The 17,493-nt window shown below is 36.2% G+C and overlaps 1 protein-coding gene across 2 annotated transcripts; it reads right to left on the reverse strand.

Moving 5' to 3' along the window:
- Nucleotides 1–9,547: 9,547 nt before the first annotated feature.
- Nucleotides 9,548–16,113, reverse strand: LOC143431227 (phospholipase B1, membrane-associated). 2 transcript variants are annotated; one of them, XM_076907804.1, is made up of 9 exons: nt 15,607–16,113; nt 14,080–14,382; nt 12,583–12,695; nt 11,879–12,083; nt 11,371–11,547; nt 11,069–11,228; nt 10,822–10,981; nt 10,432–10,583; nt 9,548–9,827 (listed from the first exon to the last, which is right to left on the reverse strand). In XM_076907804.1, the coding sequence occupies exons 2-9, from the start codon at nt 14,179–14,181 to the stop codon at nt 9,646–9,648; spliced, it is 1,251 nt and encodes a 416-aa protein (XP_076763919.1). In that variant the 5' UTR covers nt 14,182–14,382; nt 15,607–16,113; the 3' UTR covers nt 9,548–9,645. The 2 variants fall into 2 exon arrangements, with proteins under 2 accessions (XP_076763919.1, XP_076763920.1); XM_076907805.1 differs by having other exon boundaries at nt 14,067–14,382.
- Between the last annotated feature and the right edge of the window lie 1,380 nt (nt 16,114–17,493).

The following is a 17,493-nucleotide window of genomic DNA, read 5'->3' on the forward strand; positions in this document are numbered from 1 at the left end:
CTAGTTGCGTAGACAGACACTCGGTAAAAAACAGAGTGCACTTTTGACGTTTCCAGTCAATTGAAGTGAGTCCAGTCCTATTTGTTCCTGTAATTAGTTGTATTGTTATACATAATACATGATCTAACGAGACGACACGTGAGCGCAAAACAGGTTTATTAACTGTCATATAAAAACAGTACAGGTTATAAAAAAATGTCTAGACACGCATGGACATTTTAATAGAAGATAGTATTGATCGTCCACGTAGGAATTCACCCCCTGACATATTATGGTGCACGTGAAGGCAATTCGATCGTACGCACCGCAAGCGAATGTTCTAGTTACTTTCTTCCAACCGGACATTCGTATGCGATATTTTTTCAGCGTAGAAACTTGGGGTGAAAAAAAAAGCCACAGAATAACTGAACGCAACCTTAGACGGTACATTTCAAGTGCTTGCACTTAGATAGTCGCATTTCCAATGCTCGCGCAAATTTGGTAAATTTTGCATTCAAAAGTTACTATGCAAAGCAGGTAATGGGAAGTTTAAAAAGTAGATAATGTAATCAGCAGGCGCAGGAATATATTCATACAAAAATAGAATTGAATTGCGTCAATTTCACTATTGCAGGCAAAACAGTAGATAGCTGCTTTAATTGGAAAGGTGAATATTCTAGACATAGCGTAATCAACAATGCTTTGGAACAAAATATATGTATATACAATGACAATACATGTATGTAAATCTTCATTCAATATTTTTTATGTTAACTAGTGTTCTATACCCATAACGTAATCGTTTTTAATTTCATTCAAAGGTATGTACGATCTTATATTACTTTAAAATATTACAATAATTTGTTACTAATTAAGTATCATATTTTTTAGGTCTTCAGTCGTACATGTGTTCCACATGGGTTTTTCTGACATTATAAATGGTACTGTATTGCACGTTTATTATTGTAAATTAGACAATTTTCAAGATAAGAACAAATTTACACGTTTCAGCCTGGTTACTACGAGTTCCTGTGGAAAACACAGTACACCAATCAATAATAATATTCTACGAACAGAACAATGGAGTCACGATACCAGAACAAGGAGAATAAGTCCTATTGTAGTCTTAATCGAGGCTGGACACCATTCACGAATAAGTTTGAAGTAAAATGGCGCGGTGAGAAATCAGTATTGGCATGTTAATATCGTACGAGATTGTTAAGGCCATTCTTTGAATTCTTGTTGCAGATAAACTGAGGATCGTGCATGAAATTGTACCAGTGCGACAGACAGTGCATCTTGGAATCACTCAAGGCCAAGATAATAATTTTTTATTTATTTCATGCCTTGAGTGAACATAACTGCCGCTACGAAACTTACCGTTACGGGAAAACCCACAAGATGGAAACAAGTCCAAGGTGTTCTCCCATTTCATGGATCTGTTAATTGCTGCGTACTCCTTTAGCTCAGCTTAGTTTTCAGACTTGACATTTTTTAGCGATTTTACACAGAAATTGAATTTTACAATAAGCAGTTTAAGTATCGCAAGTCCTCAACTTCGACCTATGAAATTTTAATGCATAACACAGCTTTCAGCTTCACTTCACGTTTTATTTAAGTACTCAGTCGCGTGTTCACCAAGTACACTTTTGTAGCTAATTTGTATTGTACTTTCCTCGAAACTCTTACTTGCAAACATATTTGTTATCAATTCGTAAGAAATAGTTGGTGCAATTATAATTCGCGTGAAATAAATATTCCACTTGTTGTTTTCCTCAATCTGATAGAACTTGTTTAGAGGAAAAAAAGAAGAGAGCAAGAAATGCGAACGTAGATTTTGGTTGTACCATTTTTCAAAATCAAGGAAGTCCATGGAATTAATGGCAAGTGGCAGATGGTGCCTGATGTTTAAAAAAGTTCCTACGTCAACAGATGATTATGAATATTTAAATTTGGAAGTTGGAGAAATATTCGCAGCAAGTTCCAAAAGTAGGGAAATTTTATCCATAGCAATTAAATCGTAATAATCTCATTGAACCGTGGTAATTTGCCACACTTTCGTGCGAGCAAGTAATTTATAAAATTATTCCAACAACATGCAGTACTTACTTTCAAAAATGTCGATGGAAGATTCTTCTCTGTTAATTAACGTGTACGGATACACATGCGCAGCCAATTTTCTTCAATGAGTCCTCATTGACTGGAACATACGAAAATGTTCGCGAACATTCGCAGTTCTAGCGAATTCGAATACGTCCTAGAAATGCATATTTCACAGATACCTAACTTTCTATGTGAAATAATTTCTTACTAAATTATTTAATGGAACATCTGAAATTCTTCTCGATATATTCATTTAGTATTTAATTTTCCAATTGGTTTTTACGTGTCTCGTCATTTGGTGGTAAAAAAACACGTAAACATTTCGCGTGATCGGCGATACCGTCACACTTTTTTTCTCCTTTGCACCATGTTTTTCACATCTAGGATGAATGGAATCATTTAAAACAATCCATACGACGAATATTTTTTTAAATGTGGAGAATGTTCGATATGTGTCCCAATGCTCTGTTATTTAAACAATCTCACTTAGTAACACATACTTTCTTTTATTGCAGATACATGATGGTTACACGGGGTAGTCCATCCAATTATTTATAATTTAGTAGGACCTTCAATTAACTAAATTACCTAATATGCATTACCATGTATGCATATTTCTTGAACTATTATATATATCTGTGTACACAATGTTTCTTTTCTTAAGAAAATTAGAAATTAATTGAAGAAAATTAGAAAATTGAAGACAGAGAATACGGAATGTTCTAGAGACAGCAGAAATGAATATTGCCTATTCACAGATCAGAATGGTGACCCGTATATTTCGCGACGAATGTGTATTCGCAAGAAAACATCAATTTTGTCAAATAAATCTGCCGTTTCCGTGTTCCTCTGACGCTATACCCTAACACATTTCGCTGGGATTAATATGAAATAAAATCAACCGTTACGTCTCTACGATTTGCATACGATCGTCATGGCGTTTAATTCTACCATTTTGATTGATGCTACAGACAGTATAAAGCGATTATGCAAATTGGCTTCAGTGACGTTGATACAACCCGAACGCGCTTTATTTTCTTGAATTCATTTCTCATTGCATTCCTTAATGACGCGGCATACTTTTTTTCTATATCATATCTCTCTTTTTCTCTTAATGCATTTACGCGTAATCTCCTTCTCGAATCGAAGGGTTTGACTTGTTACCCGTGTGCATAACATTTGCTCGCAATTACACTAAAAACCATAAACTTGAAGCGGCTGGTGCTGCTTCGGTTTTCGCTGCTGTGCTGTAAAGATGGAGGAAGAAAGAAGGAAGGAAAAGAGAGGGGAAGAACGTTTCGTCCTGGGCCTGCTAGTGGACTCATCAGTAAGGCTACCTAGCAGGCCCTGCCTTAGACGCTGGGATATTAGGGACAGTTCAGAACTTCTATATATTGGAAACGATGGGTCATCGGGTACTTTCAGGAAAGTGTAAATGGTGCTGTCCCTCTAGTGGCGAGTGCCGCCACATCACCCCCTTGCCAGTGGTGAACGATATCCAGCTGTGCGTCTTCGTTCTTCAAGGTGTTCCCTCAGGTGCGACGATGTGTGTAGAACCTCGTATTGGTTGATTACTGGGTGTAGAAACCGCGATGCCATGTCTGCTGCTCCTTCGGAGCGCGGCGATTGCCGCGGTGCTCAAGCCTAGCCGGCGAGCGCGCTGTGAGAAGACCAGCGCTGTGCAGTCGTATACTCTGCTGTCCTAGGATGGCCCGTGTGTAAACGACGAAATTCGTCGCGCGTTGTGGTAATTGCCGGAAAGTCCCAGTGATCCTTGCCTGCAGGTCCGGACTCCTGCGAGATCTTCGTGGGCTCGGCGTAGAGGCATGGCCACCCTAGGAGAGGGGTTACGGTATCGGCGTGCTGCGGCGGTACCCAAGGCCCAACGATGAATACTTCATCCTCCCAGATGTTCTGGGCGAGGTTGTCGTCGCAGGTGGTATGCTCGACGAGCTGCTTCCTTGTCTTCCTGTGTCGTAGTAGGCTGCGTGTCCACATCACGTCGGGGTCACCAATTGAAGCGGCTGGTGCTGCTTCGGTTTTCGCTGCTGTGCTGTAAAGATGGAGGAAGAAAGAAGGAAGGAAAAGAGAGGGGAAGAACGTTTCGTCCTGGGCCTGCTAGTGGACTCATCAGTAAGGCTACCTAGCAGGCCCTGCCTTAGACGCTGGGATATTAGGGACAGTTCAGAACTTCTATATATTGGAAACGATGGGTCATCGGGTACTTTCAGGAAAGTGTAAATGGTGCTGTCCCTCTAGTGGCGAGTGCCGCCACAAACTAATTGAAGTGAGGTACAAAAAAATTGCATCGATTAGAGGAAAACGGTAGTAATGCGACATTGCATAGTCGTACCATCTAAAATCATATTTCATTTGTCGAGTACTTAGTATTCTTTGTGATATTAAAGTCTTTAATATTCATTAAAAACTAGAACAACAGTATGCATTAAAAAAGATTCTATATTCGACAAAAACGACTTCGTTTGGTAAACATATAAAGCATAGAATGATCAATTGTAGAAAAATATAAAAGAATGGTTATACATAAGCTATTTGAACGATTTTTACACCCTGTATAGTAGTCTGTTCTTAAAACAGTTTAACTCGCATACTTATTAAGAAAACTGTAGGATCTTTAAAAGGCTACTGCTTATCTTTCTTATCGCACGAACGAATAACCTCAGTTCACTGGAGTGATAGATACTCGAAGATTGATCTTTGCTTCTTCCAAAGTATTTGATCATCGTAAAAATTCGTACACTTTCCAGCTTTTATTTTGCTCGTGTGCTATTAATCATTTTCAAATATATGTCATGGTCATTTCTATCTCTTAGAATTAGGTTTTCCATTCAAACTTGTTTCAATGACATAAATGTTTCTTCTTTTAATTTTTCTGTTGATTTATGCAGTATATTGCAAAATCAACTTCAAATGTACTTCGAGATTAGATCATATTAGGTCAGGTTTTTTAATGCCAATTGTTAAGGCTATTTGGATAACTCTAATTTGAACTATTCCTAATTGTCGCTAATCGTTAGTCTTCAAAGCTAGGAAATTAAACATTTTTCTGTCAGAATTTTGTACTTAATGTAAAGAGTTGAGGAAAAGAGGTAAAGTAGTGAGAGTGTAGGGCACAATAGTCGGAGAGAAAAAGCGAGAAAAGCTCGAAGTATAAAAATTGATGCACGCGTGCAATTGCGTCTCGTTAAAGTTCGCCTACAAGTTCTCTTTCATTAACACTGCTAATTCAATGTCAACCACTTCGTGTGATGCTAGCAGAAAAATGATTCGATTGCACAACCGTCTGACCTACAATTTCAAACACAAGTTACATCGTGTCACGATAAGAATTGTGTTACGACCCGTCTACAATTTCACCGATCATTGAAACCGTTGCAACTACGGCGCACGTGTTGCTTCGCTGATTATGTAAAAGATAAGATATTTAAGGCCAAACACTTTAATTAAATACACTGTCCACATTATACTCCACGCCTATTTATTGTCATATAAAGCATTCCTGTCGCACGCTTTATCGCAGGAATTGTCTCAAATCATTTAAGTAGAACAATACGTTAATTTTCTATCATTTGGAGATTGTTTATTAGAGGTAATAATACGAGAAAAAAATGAATGAACAGCTGAAAAGGCGCAAGTTAAGAAATCGCTGGCAAAAAGTTCAATGCGACATTTCATAGCTTGTTAAATCATTAATATGCATTAATGAGTGACTGGTTTAAGAATAATACACTAACAGACTCCTGTATTTCTTTAATAATCGATAGTACAAATTTTATCGCACGTTAAATACATTTACAAAACAGTTCGTGTCTCTTTCTATGGGCCAGTCTGTAAATTTTTAGTTCATTCTTTTCGACGATATTCAGTCATCTTAATATTTCGATATTAAAATGTTGTTATTGACTCTTAATATAGTCCAAGAATTCCTCCAATCAAAAAATTAATTCTCTTTGGTCATTTGTAAAGTAAAAATTCTTATCGCATATTCATAAAACTCATGTTTTTTAAACTCTTTTGGTAGAATAGCAAGTTAGACTCTGCGTTGACGTAGATAGTGGTACGATGATTTATCGTTGAACAACCTGAGCAGACATCTCTAATGTTAGCCAATGGTGGTTCAACGAAACGAAATGATTCGAACTTTTTTTTCCCTGACTTTGTGGAAAAATATGATTTACGAACTGGACAATGGATCGTTTAAAATGAAGTAAATGACTTAAAACCTATAAGGCTAAATCATTGGCAGATAAATGTGACTAATTGGCAAAAGAAATTAATTGAATTTTTTTTTTAATGATGATTGATCGAGCTCTTTTTATTTGAAAACAGGTGAATACGTTCGATCTGTTAATTATAATTGTTAGATAGCCATCGCAACTTCGTACAAGATGGATGTTCTCAATTATTTAATCGTTATATAAGTTTAAGGCCATTTACAATACTTCCCATATCACGTTACGTGCTGATAAAACTAGGACAACCGTTGGTTTACGGTGTCGTTACAAATTCGTCTCACGACACATATATTGTGAACATTTTTTATTCTTTTAACTTACTCAGATTATAGGTTTTTCAACTGCTCGTAATTAGGAAGTTTATTGGTACCGTGCAATCGACTTATCAGTACAATCATACCGTGCAACCGTATCGATGAGTACCATTTCGCGAAACGATCGTTATCCGTGTCTTCTTATCGATAGATTATCTAGTTTCTCTGGAAGACATCCGTAAATATCTGGTACAAATAATGTTGTGCATTAAAAAAAATGTTGTCTTTACAAACAATCGAAAAATTCTTGGAACGTAATATATAGTAATAGAAAATGTAGTCTATATTATTTATTATATACAATGTTACTTATTATATACAGATATTTTAGGACGATGATTAAATAAGACCAATGATATTAATTAACACCTTACCTGAAAATACCACAGCATCGTTGCTCTGTAAAATTTCTTCATACACCCTTCGTATATACAATTGTCTAACTATTTTGATGAAAATGTAATCTTAACAACTATAAAAGATCCGTATTTATTACAGCTTCATATTTCATTTCTGATTGATCAAATAGTTGACATGCGAATACCGTAATCAAGTACAAGAAAGATTTCTAAATAATTAATGACCGTGGGATGGGTTCAAGATAACAGGCAATTATTTGTCAATATCAAAAGGAAATTATATCACAAGTCAAAATGTGACTGCGATGGGCAAACACGAGCTGCGATACTAACTTCACTGGCCTCATTAACGCGAACACGTGGCGCGACCTCCTGAATGGGAGAGGCTGTATCTACTCACTGGCATCGTTTCGCCAGTGGACGATCGGCAAATGCGGTTTTGTTCGCGATGCCAGTGCAAGTACAACCAGAATCACTGTTCGCAGTAACGCTTCTCGTCGATGGCGAACCCTAGAACTTGGGCTGCACTCGATTTGAGTGCAACGCTCGCGTCGTTCTTTTCGCTTTCGCCCGTAGCAACGGCGATGGTAACCTCGGAAAGAGCCAAGATGACTCGTTTCGTGGGTGGAAGATAGGTCGTGGCTCAAGGAACGCATATCACGGACAAAAACGGAACTTCGCGAATTTATTTTTATCCCTGAGAATTTATGAGTTGGTGGATATTGCGATCGATTCGATTGCGAAGAGATTTTTATTCAGTAGATTTAACTAGCTTGCGAAGTTTATGTTCGGTTATTGCGTTTCTCTCTTGTTTATTTAACCACTGAGTTCGATCATTGCGTCTTCTCTTGTTTATTAAATCACTGAGTTCAACTATTACGTCTTCTCTTGTTTATTAAATCATTAAGTTCGACTATTGCGTCTTCTCTTATTTATTAAATCACTCGTAAGTGTATGTAAAAAAACATGGTGCTTAGGAGAAGAAAAGTAAGTATGACGGTATCGCCGATCACGCGAAATATTTACATGTTTCTTACCTTCAATTGACGAAACCCGCAAAAAGTAATTGGAAAATGAAATAATGACTGAATAATTAATCGGAATGGAACGATTCTCGATTATAAATTATATTTTCAAGGTGTTTTGAGTATTGTACCATATGTGTAAATGCACTACGTTACTATATTATTTTATTGTGTAAGTATATATTTATATATGTTGATAAAGATAAAGATAAGTTTTATAAGGAAACGTTCGCTATCTTTTTCACAATGCATAAAATACGATAAAATTTTCTAAGAGAAAGCTTTCTTCATAAAACAATTTTTTTTTAGGTCAAACGTGGAAGAAGAAGTTGTCTTCGAGGAGTCCTCTTCATCTTCAAGACTTCGTGGAACGAACTCAAGGCTCAAAAGTTTTAATATCAATTTTTAATTCGAAATGAAAATGCATTTCTGTCTATTTGCTTATTCTTGAAACACTTTAATATATTTTTATATCGTACAGGTAGACATCACGCGCGTAAGGTACAAAATTGCTTTTGCAAAGTCCAGAGGTAGTATAGTTCCATGTTCATAACCGTTTCTTTAATCGCAAACGAGACAATTAATCTTTTGGTAACAAAACAAGTATTTACACGCTTATGCTTAAAACAGTAATTGCTATTGCAATTTGCACATCACTTAAGAGGGATAACTTGTTCGTTGCTGAGTTATGTGTCTCGAGAGTTGTCGTGAAAAATGGTTTAATTTTTTTCGAATTATGACGTAAAAGAAATGGAAATAAAGTTGTTTACATTCGTCGTTAGTTATAAATAATGATTAACGAGTATTTCATGTGGGTGTGTACGATATTTGAAAGTAAAAAACATTGTGGTATCTGCTTAATTTAATATGCGCGTTATTCGCATAAAAACGCAGCTGTCAGTCGGAAGTAAATTAAATGCTAATTCTGTGCGTACTCGAGTAAAACCTAGCCGATTCTCAAATAGTAGGGCCATAATTATATTTTTGGGAATATCCATGAGCAAGTAGCATGTGAATGGAAATTAGTACTTTGAATTTATCAGGATTGCGCCCTAACTCTGACGATGACGTTTATCGATACAGTAGCTTAATTCAGTTTCGTCGTTTGTGGTAATCTTATCGTGAATGGTGATTTCGAATAAATCAGTTTTTTTTCTACCGCAGACAGAAACTTATCTCAGGAATACTACACAATTTAGAGTGTACAGATTATTCGAACGCATAGTTGCAAAGTTTGATTTCTTTTTTCAAGCGATATGCATTCTTTCTCTGTCCATAGATTTTCTTGAACGTTTAAAATCACAGCACAAAGATAGCAAGGATACGTGAACAAGTGTCCTACGATTTAAACGTTTCATTTTAATACATTTATGAATACATATGTCACTTGTCATTACTTGCAAGTATAAACGTTCGAATGATTGAACCACCGTGTAATTATAATGAAAATTTCATCACGCGTATATCTTTGTTTCGCACGCGTATTTCAGAATGATACGCGTGTCTAAAAATTTCAAACTTTCCATCGATCTGAAATATTATTTATCGAAACGCGTTATCGGTAATTATCACAAATGAAAGCGCAGCTTTCAGTATTCCTCTGTCTCTGTTATCTGGCTATGATCCCATCTTGGCGCCCTGTCATTCGAAGATGTCTGGAGTTGACGTTCGTGAAAATGTACGGTGCATTTTTGTTCGGGCATAACAGTTTTTCGAATATCTCTGGTAAACCTCCTTGTTCCGTTTTATTTCCAACCGGTTCCAGCATATTGTTCCACAACAAATTCGCTCCTGAAACAACGAATAATAAATTAATGAACGTCACTGGATACGTTGCTATCGTCGATATTCGACCAGCTGTAAATTGTAACTACAGTTTTATTTATTCATGTTCCACCAAATATCAATTTGCCTTTCAGTTCACTTTTATCATCGAATGTATTTTAGATGTCCTTGAGATTTATTAGCTGGAATCAATTCACTGCGAAGTTATGCTTTGTTCGTACAAAGCCAATAAGTAACAGCCGGACATCAGATACATTGACTTACTACTTGACTCTATAATTTCCATCGTTAACTGACTTATATCTAGCCTCTTGCGTTCTTACAGGGGCAACGACGCAAAATAGTTACCATCGCTGAATAGATTTCCAAAATGTTTTACATTTACCTACTCTGAACGCATTAATAGCATACGAACAATTGATCATTAAAATTGCAAAATACTGCTGCACACATCGATTTCCATATTTATGAAGAAACGTACAAAGTTTTCGTTTCTGATATCTTTTCAAGTATAAATTACGACAGTAGTGTACAAAATAGGTGTGATAGTATAGTACAAACCTTTCTTTTTTTTTGTTTTAATTATATTTTTTATTATTTATTATCGTACCTAAGGCGTGACCCTTCTGACTAAAGTGAAAGCAATCGTACGTGACCAGACTGGGATCAATCGGTGGTGCTCTGCCTGGGTCCGCATTTGGGGCATTGAATAATTTAATGAACGGTTGCAATACCACGGTAAAATTCGGATCTTTATCGTACCTAAAATATAAATTGAATTATTTTTATTTTAGGTTATATCTAGGTCTATCGTACTTGAAACTCAACATTCATTGCTTCTTATATTTTTTTATTTTACTTTATTATTCTACTATATTTATTTTACTTTATTATATTTTTTTATTTTACAAGAACAGAATGTTAAGTAGAGATGTATTTAAATGCACGTAGATTTATTTAATTTTCGAACTAGCTCTAAGATAATCCGTGTATCATTTACCTTCCTGAGTATATCAAAGCTTCAATGGCTTGCTGATAAAGGTGCGACATTTTCGAGGCTGCAATATCCGGACGATTACCTCTGTGCATACAAGCGCAGTAAAGTGGATGCAGAATATGGCACATGGCACTTCGTGGTACTCTAATAGAAACTGTAACGTCTACACGCGAATTGAAGCGATGTAATTATCATTGTATATAAAACAATACATTTTGCTCTTATTATTGAAGAGTTCTGCAAGTATTACCTATAACTGGTACAAGATTGACTAGCGTGCGAGGTAGAACGGTTTTCAAGTAATCCAACGTTCTTCGCAAATAAAAAACATAGCGTAGCGGTGAAAATTGGTTAGGACTAAAGCACTGCGCGGAACAAATGTCGTTTGCACCGAAGAAGATCGTAATCAGCTGTAATGTACACATAGAAACATTTAAATATCATATCATATTCTTTAAATTAGTGTAAAATTATGAAGAATATTCAAGACGCAACAGGTTGTCCGCAACATTTGCATATTTTCGCACAGTGATTACAAAAAATGTGTAATACCTTCCACTGCTTTTTAATATCTATCTTTGGATTACTTTTGATCCTTTGCACGAGGATCCGAGCTTGAGGCAACGCGTCCTCTGTAGCCGCGACAGGGTAGGCGACATTTAATTTCGCTTTCATCGAAATAAATTCACCAGTGCCCGTCGAGTATCCGATCAAATCAGGGTTGAACATCTGATACAAAATTACACAGAATAATTATCAAAATGAACACTAGCAAAAAGTAAAATACAAGATACCAACAGAAACGTATCAGAATTTATTCTAATTCTGGGATAAATGACACAATGGCATTCCAAACGTTAATTAAACTGCCAATATGTCAGTCAATTAACACTTAGTTAGCAGCAGAACAATTTCTGCGTGTCTCTTTCACGCGTTTCTCATACAATCAATCGTGAGCCTGTTTTGTGTTGATGTCACGCGATGCGTGAGAATTGCAGAGGTAGTGCGCGCATATTTGGGATTCATTTCAAGGAGAATGCGAATTCGATGAGTTAAATACCTTTAGCAAATTAGGAACGGTTAAGAACTGTCTCCAATCACCTTGACCGCCCACGCACCAGCTAACTCCGCGTGCTTCTATAAATGTTCCTATTGCGAACTGCTCCAAAGCTCCACTTCCTGCTATCAACGAATCGCCCAGACCGCCGACTACATCTATGTCACCGGGTCGTAAACGATGCACACTGTCAGGCGTTGATGGCGACCTAGAAAAATAGAAATTATATTAATTCCTGCCTCAGATGGAATTTAATATGCGATCTGAATCACTGTCGAGCCGTGCTTAATATAATTCATAATTGTTTGATCCTTATCAATCATCTGATAAGAAGTAAGAACTTAATTCTTCGTTTGGTCGATTTACGATTGCATTTAACAATTAAGATACCTAATCGTTAATTGAGTTAACGATTATAATGGCTAATCGTTAATTCAGATAACAATTGAGTCAGTTGTTTATTCATGAGATGAGATAGATACTAGAATGGCAGAGACATTTTGTCTATATGTCTCTTCAATTCAACGTTTATACTACTTGATTCCTGACAATGTGAGTATCACCATCTATGTGATAAAGTCGTAACTAACACTCATGGATGCTTGGAAGATTTTTATAAATACTTGTATTATCGACAATCTTTGTTTAAATGGTAACGTTGTTACTTATAAAGTTCAGTTTCTCATGAATTGGTAATGTAATCGTACCTTCCATATTGTACGTTACATGGAAATGGAACGTAATCAGGAACTCGAGGTTGACTTCTTATGCCACTGTGCATCGCAGGATACGCGATTCCACTATTATTGTCGACGTCGTCCTAGGAAAACAATTTTTATTTTACACTTAAATAATTCATTTTTTATTCACACATTAGCGTTACTTTCTATTATTAATGCAAGTACAATCATTTCTGACAAGATAAGTCTTTAACTATATTAAATTTGGTTGTACTTAATAACAAAATTAATTATTTCACTTTTAGTCATTTACCATCGTTAAACACAGATTCTAAACGTTTACTGTTTTCAACAACTTACCCACTGCACTTTTGCAATTAAATTACAAGTGACTTTATCGACTGGAAATATTTAAATTTAAATCGCTATTAATTAACTATAAGGTTATTATATATAGATGCATCCGTGAAATGATATCAGTCTCACTGCAATTTTTTTGTATTCCACGTACGCGCACGCTGCATCCTGACATGGAACTGACACTAACCGAATAATTAACATATCGTATTCAAATGAGCTTGAAACGTTCAATGTAATCGCGTACTCTAATCGAATGGTAATTCTAGTCGTACAATTTTTGCTCTGAGTCTTGTAGATTCAATTGCATTTTATTCTCGATCAAAGTGAATCGTATATTTTCACCTTTAGCTCGTACTCGAAGGACAACACGCGTTCTCTGTGTAGCATAAAAGTTTCAGAGCGCACCATTTTCCGGCGTCCAGCGTCGCCACATCCGGTACAGCACGGAATTTCATCAGGTTCAGGACAGTGCAGATCGCACGAGTGAACACGGTTCTTAACACACGGTACACGTCGCGGCGTTTGCTTTCTTTCATTTGCATTTTACCAGGTCGTGGCTTAAATACCGTCGCAAATAATTTACCGTCACGACGACGCTCGTCCGTCAAAGTGGGCCGATCGCGACACTGAGAAATCGGGGAATCGATTTCTGGCTTCTTTCCTCTCGCGGATCAACCAAACGAGTCATACAGACCTTTCGCTCGACACGCAACGCACAACACTCGTCCTCTCGCCTGAGTAGATTTAACGTAAGATGCAAGTAGTTATGTCGTATCAATATGTCGCGTTTAGTTCTGCTGTGTATCAGTTGTATCGATCGAGCTAATAGCGCCACGGTTTATGATTTAACTTCTGATACACATTTCATTAAGAAAAATCGATCTACATGGAATAATTTCAGATCATTTGATGAATTATTTTTTTAGAAGAGGGTAGAAATTTATAGGATGCTTGACTATATAAATTCTCCTAACTTTTTTCTTCGTTAGACTTCACGATCAATTTCGTACGTTCGCTAATTTCATTTCTTAAAGCAAATGTTATTGTTTTTATGCAAGGCTTGGTAGAAGAAACATGTACTTCGTTTTATTAGAAAGCAACATACTAGTCTTGTTAAACACTTATTAATTATATGACTTAGTAATTCTTACCCAAAAGACTCACCCTTCCCAATTGAAAGACTCTTCTCAGCAGGTCCATGAATGAACCTGCGACGACTGGCAATACGATTAAGAGTAACGACAGTAGCATTGCTTGGATCCTCATGATGGTGCGAGTTGAGCGAACGATTTCGCAAAAATCGTTGCACTTCTTCAATGTTTATCGCGATGCGTGATATATTTCAACGGACAATACTTTCTCTCTCTTCTTGATGCCAATGTGGCTGCATTCGTCGAAAGCCTCGAACGTGAGCTTTCTTCGGTGACGTCTTGGCTGCTCCACGTGACATACGGTCGTCAAAGAGGACTGCAAATTTCATGATAAGCCTGCTCGTCTTATTTTTACAAAAGAGTGGTATTTTTTTTCCTACCATTTACTTGATTTGCATGCGTTCAATAAAAAATAGCGAGAGAATGGGAGAAATTATGAAACGAAAGTTGTTTGTATGGACACGCTCGCTGTTATTGATGATGGACTTTGACGCTGTTTCTCCTGTCGACACTAAATTTTTTGGACGCGTAACACTTATTTCAGTTCTGAAGAAGTCAAGTTCTATAACTTTCAATCATTATTCTCTCAAAAGTGAGCGAAAATTTGACTGGTTTCTCTTATAAATTTAATTTTAAACAAACGATCAACCTTCTTGGACGTTCCCGTTGCACGTAGGCACATAATTAGATGTAATCGAACGTTATGCATCGATCATTGTGCAGATCAGTTGGAAATAAAATATTTCGCATTCTGGTAGGACCACACATTACATAATACAGAGTTCGAGTTGGAATGGGTCAGTTATTGATTAAAACGAAAGTCGTGAAATCTCTGTGGGTATTCATATATATGGATACATGCACGGATTATTTCGACATAGCGATTTTAGCTAAACTTGTAGTTTTCGAAAGAGTTACTAAACCATCGACTCCAACTTTTTCTTTCCTGAATGCAGAAACAATCTTTATTTAAAGAGCAAGCGTTGGAAAGAAACTTAAGTAGACGATTTTAAATTCAAATCAATTATTAAATTACTTAACAATTAAAAATTATACAAATTCAGGCCACAGGCTGTTGACAATATTGACGATCGAGAAATTGTGTTTGGAAGCTGATGAGTGGCGCTAATAATTACTTGAAATGTATACCGCGTACGACTTTCCATCGCCGTACGAGCGATCGTGAAATTCGATGAATCAATGATGCTCGAAGAATGGAATCGAAGGACAATCAGCTGGTATTATCTCAAATCGAAATGGAAACACGATGAACGAGTAATTACTTTCGCCAATGTGGCATTGATGGATGACCTCACTCGTGTTGTAACAATTTTCTAAGTATCTTATTATACGAATAAAAAATGTTTACATGTATATAAATGGATTGTACAAGTCCTGTTCTCCCTCTAAAAAATTGTTAACGCGCGTATTACAAACTCTAACAGATGTTTTCGCATTTTTTTAGATTTATCGAATGCATAGTCAAAAAATGCATTTGTAAATAGAGGGCTGCTTTTTGTGTCACACAAATTATACGTACCAATGAAAGATACAATTGAAATTCTTAGAAAATGTCAATTTTTCACTGTATTGACATTCTTTCTTCATTTCAGCCAGAAACATAGCAAACAACGATACTTCATTGTAACTTCAACTCGAATTCCCAAGGAAACTTTATTCACGATCCTTTTCACTGTTTCTTCTGCACCACCTACTATTTTTATCGAAAAAATGGATCATGCTGCAGGTACCTATCATTTTCACTACAATTTCGAGTCACACACTTACTCACTTGTCTCATACGACTAATGTCATTGCCAGAAACGACGCAGCGATTAATAGTCACGTGTAAAGCAAGCAGATCAGTCTTCATTCGAAGATCATCCACTACTAGCGAAAGAAGGAACAGAACATGAGTGATGATAGGAAAAGAAACATACGGGTAACCATCGATGACCCCCCTACTTTTCAGCCAAACGAAACACCTGCCTTCTTTTGTATTCTTAAGCGGTACTTAATCGTACGTGAGTAAGAGTAGCCAGGCCGAAGTTTGTTCTGCAACGATTCGCCATTGTCGTAGTGAACTGACAGAAATAAAAATCACTACAAGTAATTATTAATAAGTAGAGTCATTAATAAGAAAGTCGAGCTTAAAGTGTGGCTAGTGATTTTAATTAAATACAATAAGCACGCTTGTTATAGATTCGATCTTCTGCTTGCAACGGATCTTCTTATCATTAGAATATATTTTGTTCTAAGCGTGTACTGCCTTTGGCAAATTTATTTTCAGCTTTAGAAATTATTGTGGACAAAATTGATTTGTCAATTTTTTTTAATTAGATAATATTATTTCAATAATAAAAATAGTAATTGAAATATGTTACAAACTGTGTAGATATTAATTAATTTTCGTTCGTGACGATTTCAAATTATATTTATGGAAAATCATGAAAAATCATTACGATCGGTACGATCCAGTTCTTATTTCGCCGACGAATCAATGATGAAGGATCTTTTTTGTGAGCTTTAGTATTGTATTCTGAAATACCGATCGCGCAAGATATTCCTGCTCTATTTTGAATAATACTGTAATCTTCTTTCATGCTGTATCGGTAACGCAGAAAACGACATTATAGTAGTGAAGAGTTTTTTGGAAAAAAACTTTGTTTTAAGAGCGAGAATATCTTAGAATGTCATAGAATATTTTAAAATATCAGCCCAATCGATACATATAGATATGACACAGTTAGGGTGGGTCTCCATTCGCAGCAACCTCCACGTGGTGAGACCTGGGTTCTAAATATTTAATATATAATTTTTAATTGCATCATATACCACTATATGATGCAATTACAAATTACATATCAAATAATTGAAGCAAATGGCTGCCATAGGTTAACGGTACATAAATTCATTTGGAGTAGAAGTTTTACAATGCTTACGGCAATAGATAAAATTACCTAATATCATTTAACAACGATACTGTACATCTACATTTGCAGCAACGTTTTTCATTCGCACAGTTTTTACGTAATGGTATTAATTTAATTGAACAAAGTAAAAACACAATGTCAACTTTACAAATACTTGTTCAAGAATTTTAATACTATATTGATGTAGATATATGTACATAATTATTGTTGGACATCTCAATTGCGCCTGCAAGCGAAGAACTTGCTTGGAACTAGTTAATCTTGACCCGTAAGTCAGCGTAAAATCTTATGAACAATAAAAATACACATTTGACCTTACTGGACAAAAAGAGTAAGAAACAGAAAAGGAAAAGAAGGTCGTTTCATGGGGGGGCATGAACTCTTTATGAAGTCCACTGTTCCGCATAAGGAATTTCCCGGTCAAAGGGCTTACAGAAATTAGAATGTAACAAGTTCGTGTGTCTTAAAAGCACAAACAAACGGTTCGCCTTGGT

The sequence above is a fragment of the Xylocopa sonorina genome, chromosome 17 (assembly GCF_050948175.1).
Source record: "Xylocopa sonorina isolate GNS202 chromosome 17, iyXylSono1_principal, whole genome shotgun sequence".
Lineage (NCBI taxonomy): Eukaryota > Metazoa > Arthropoda > Insecta > Hymenoptera > Apidae > Xylocopa > Xylocopa sonorina.

Excerpts from the sequence above, each read along its gene's own strand:
- LOC143431227 (XM_076907804.1), bottom strand. The coding sequence starts at position 14,181 with ATGAGGATCCAAGCAATGCTACTGTCGTTACTCTTAATCGTATTGCCA. Across the intron at positions 12,084-12,582 it reads TGTAACGTACAATATGGAAG|GTCGCCATCAACGCCTGACA; the intron begins GTACGATTACAT and ends CTATTTTTCTAG. Across the intron at positions 10,982-11,068 it reads CAATCTTGTACCAGTTATAG|ACGTTACAGTTTCTATTAGA; the intron begins GTAATACTTGCA and ends ATTCGCGTGTAG.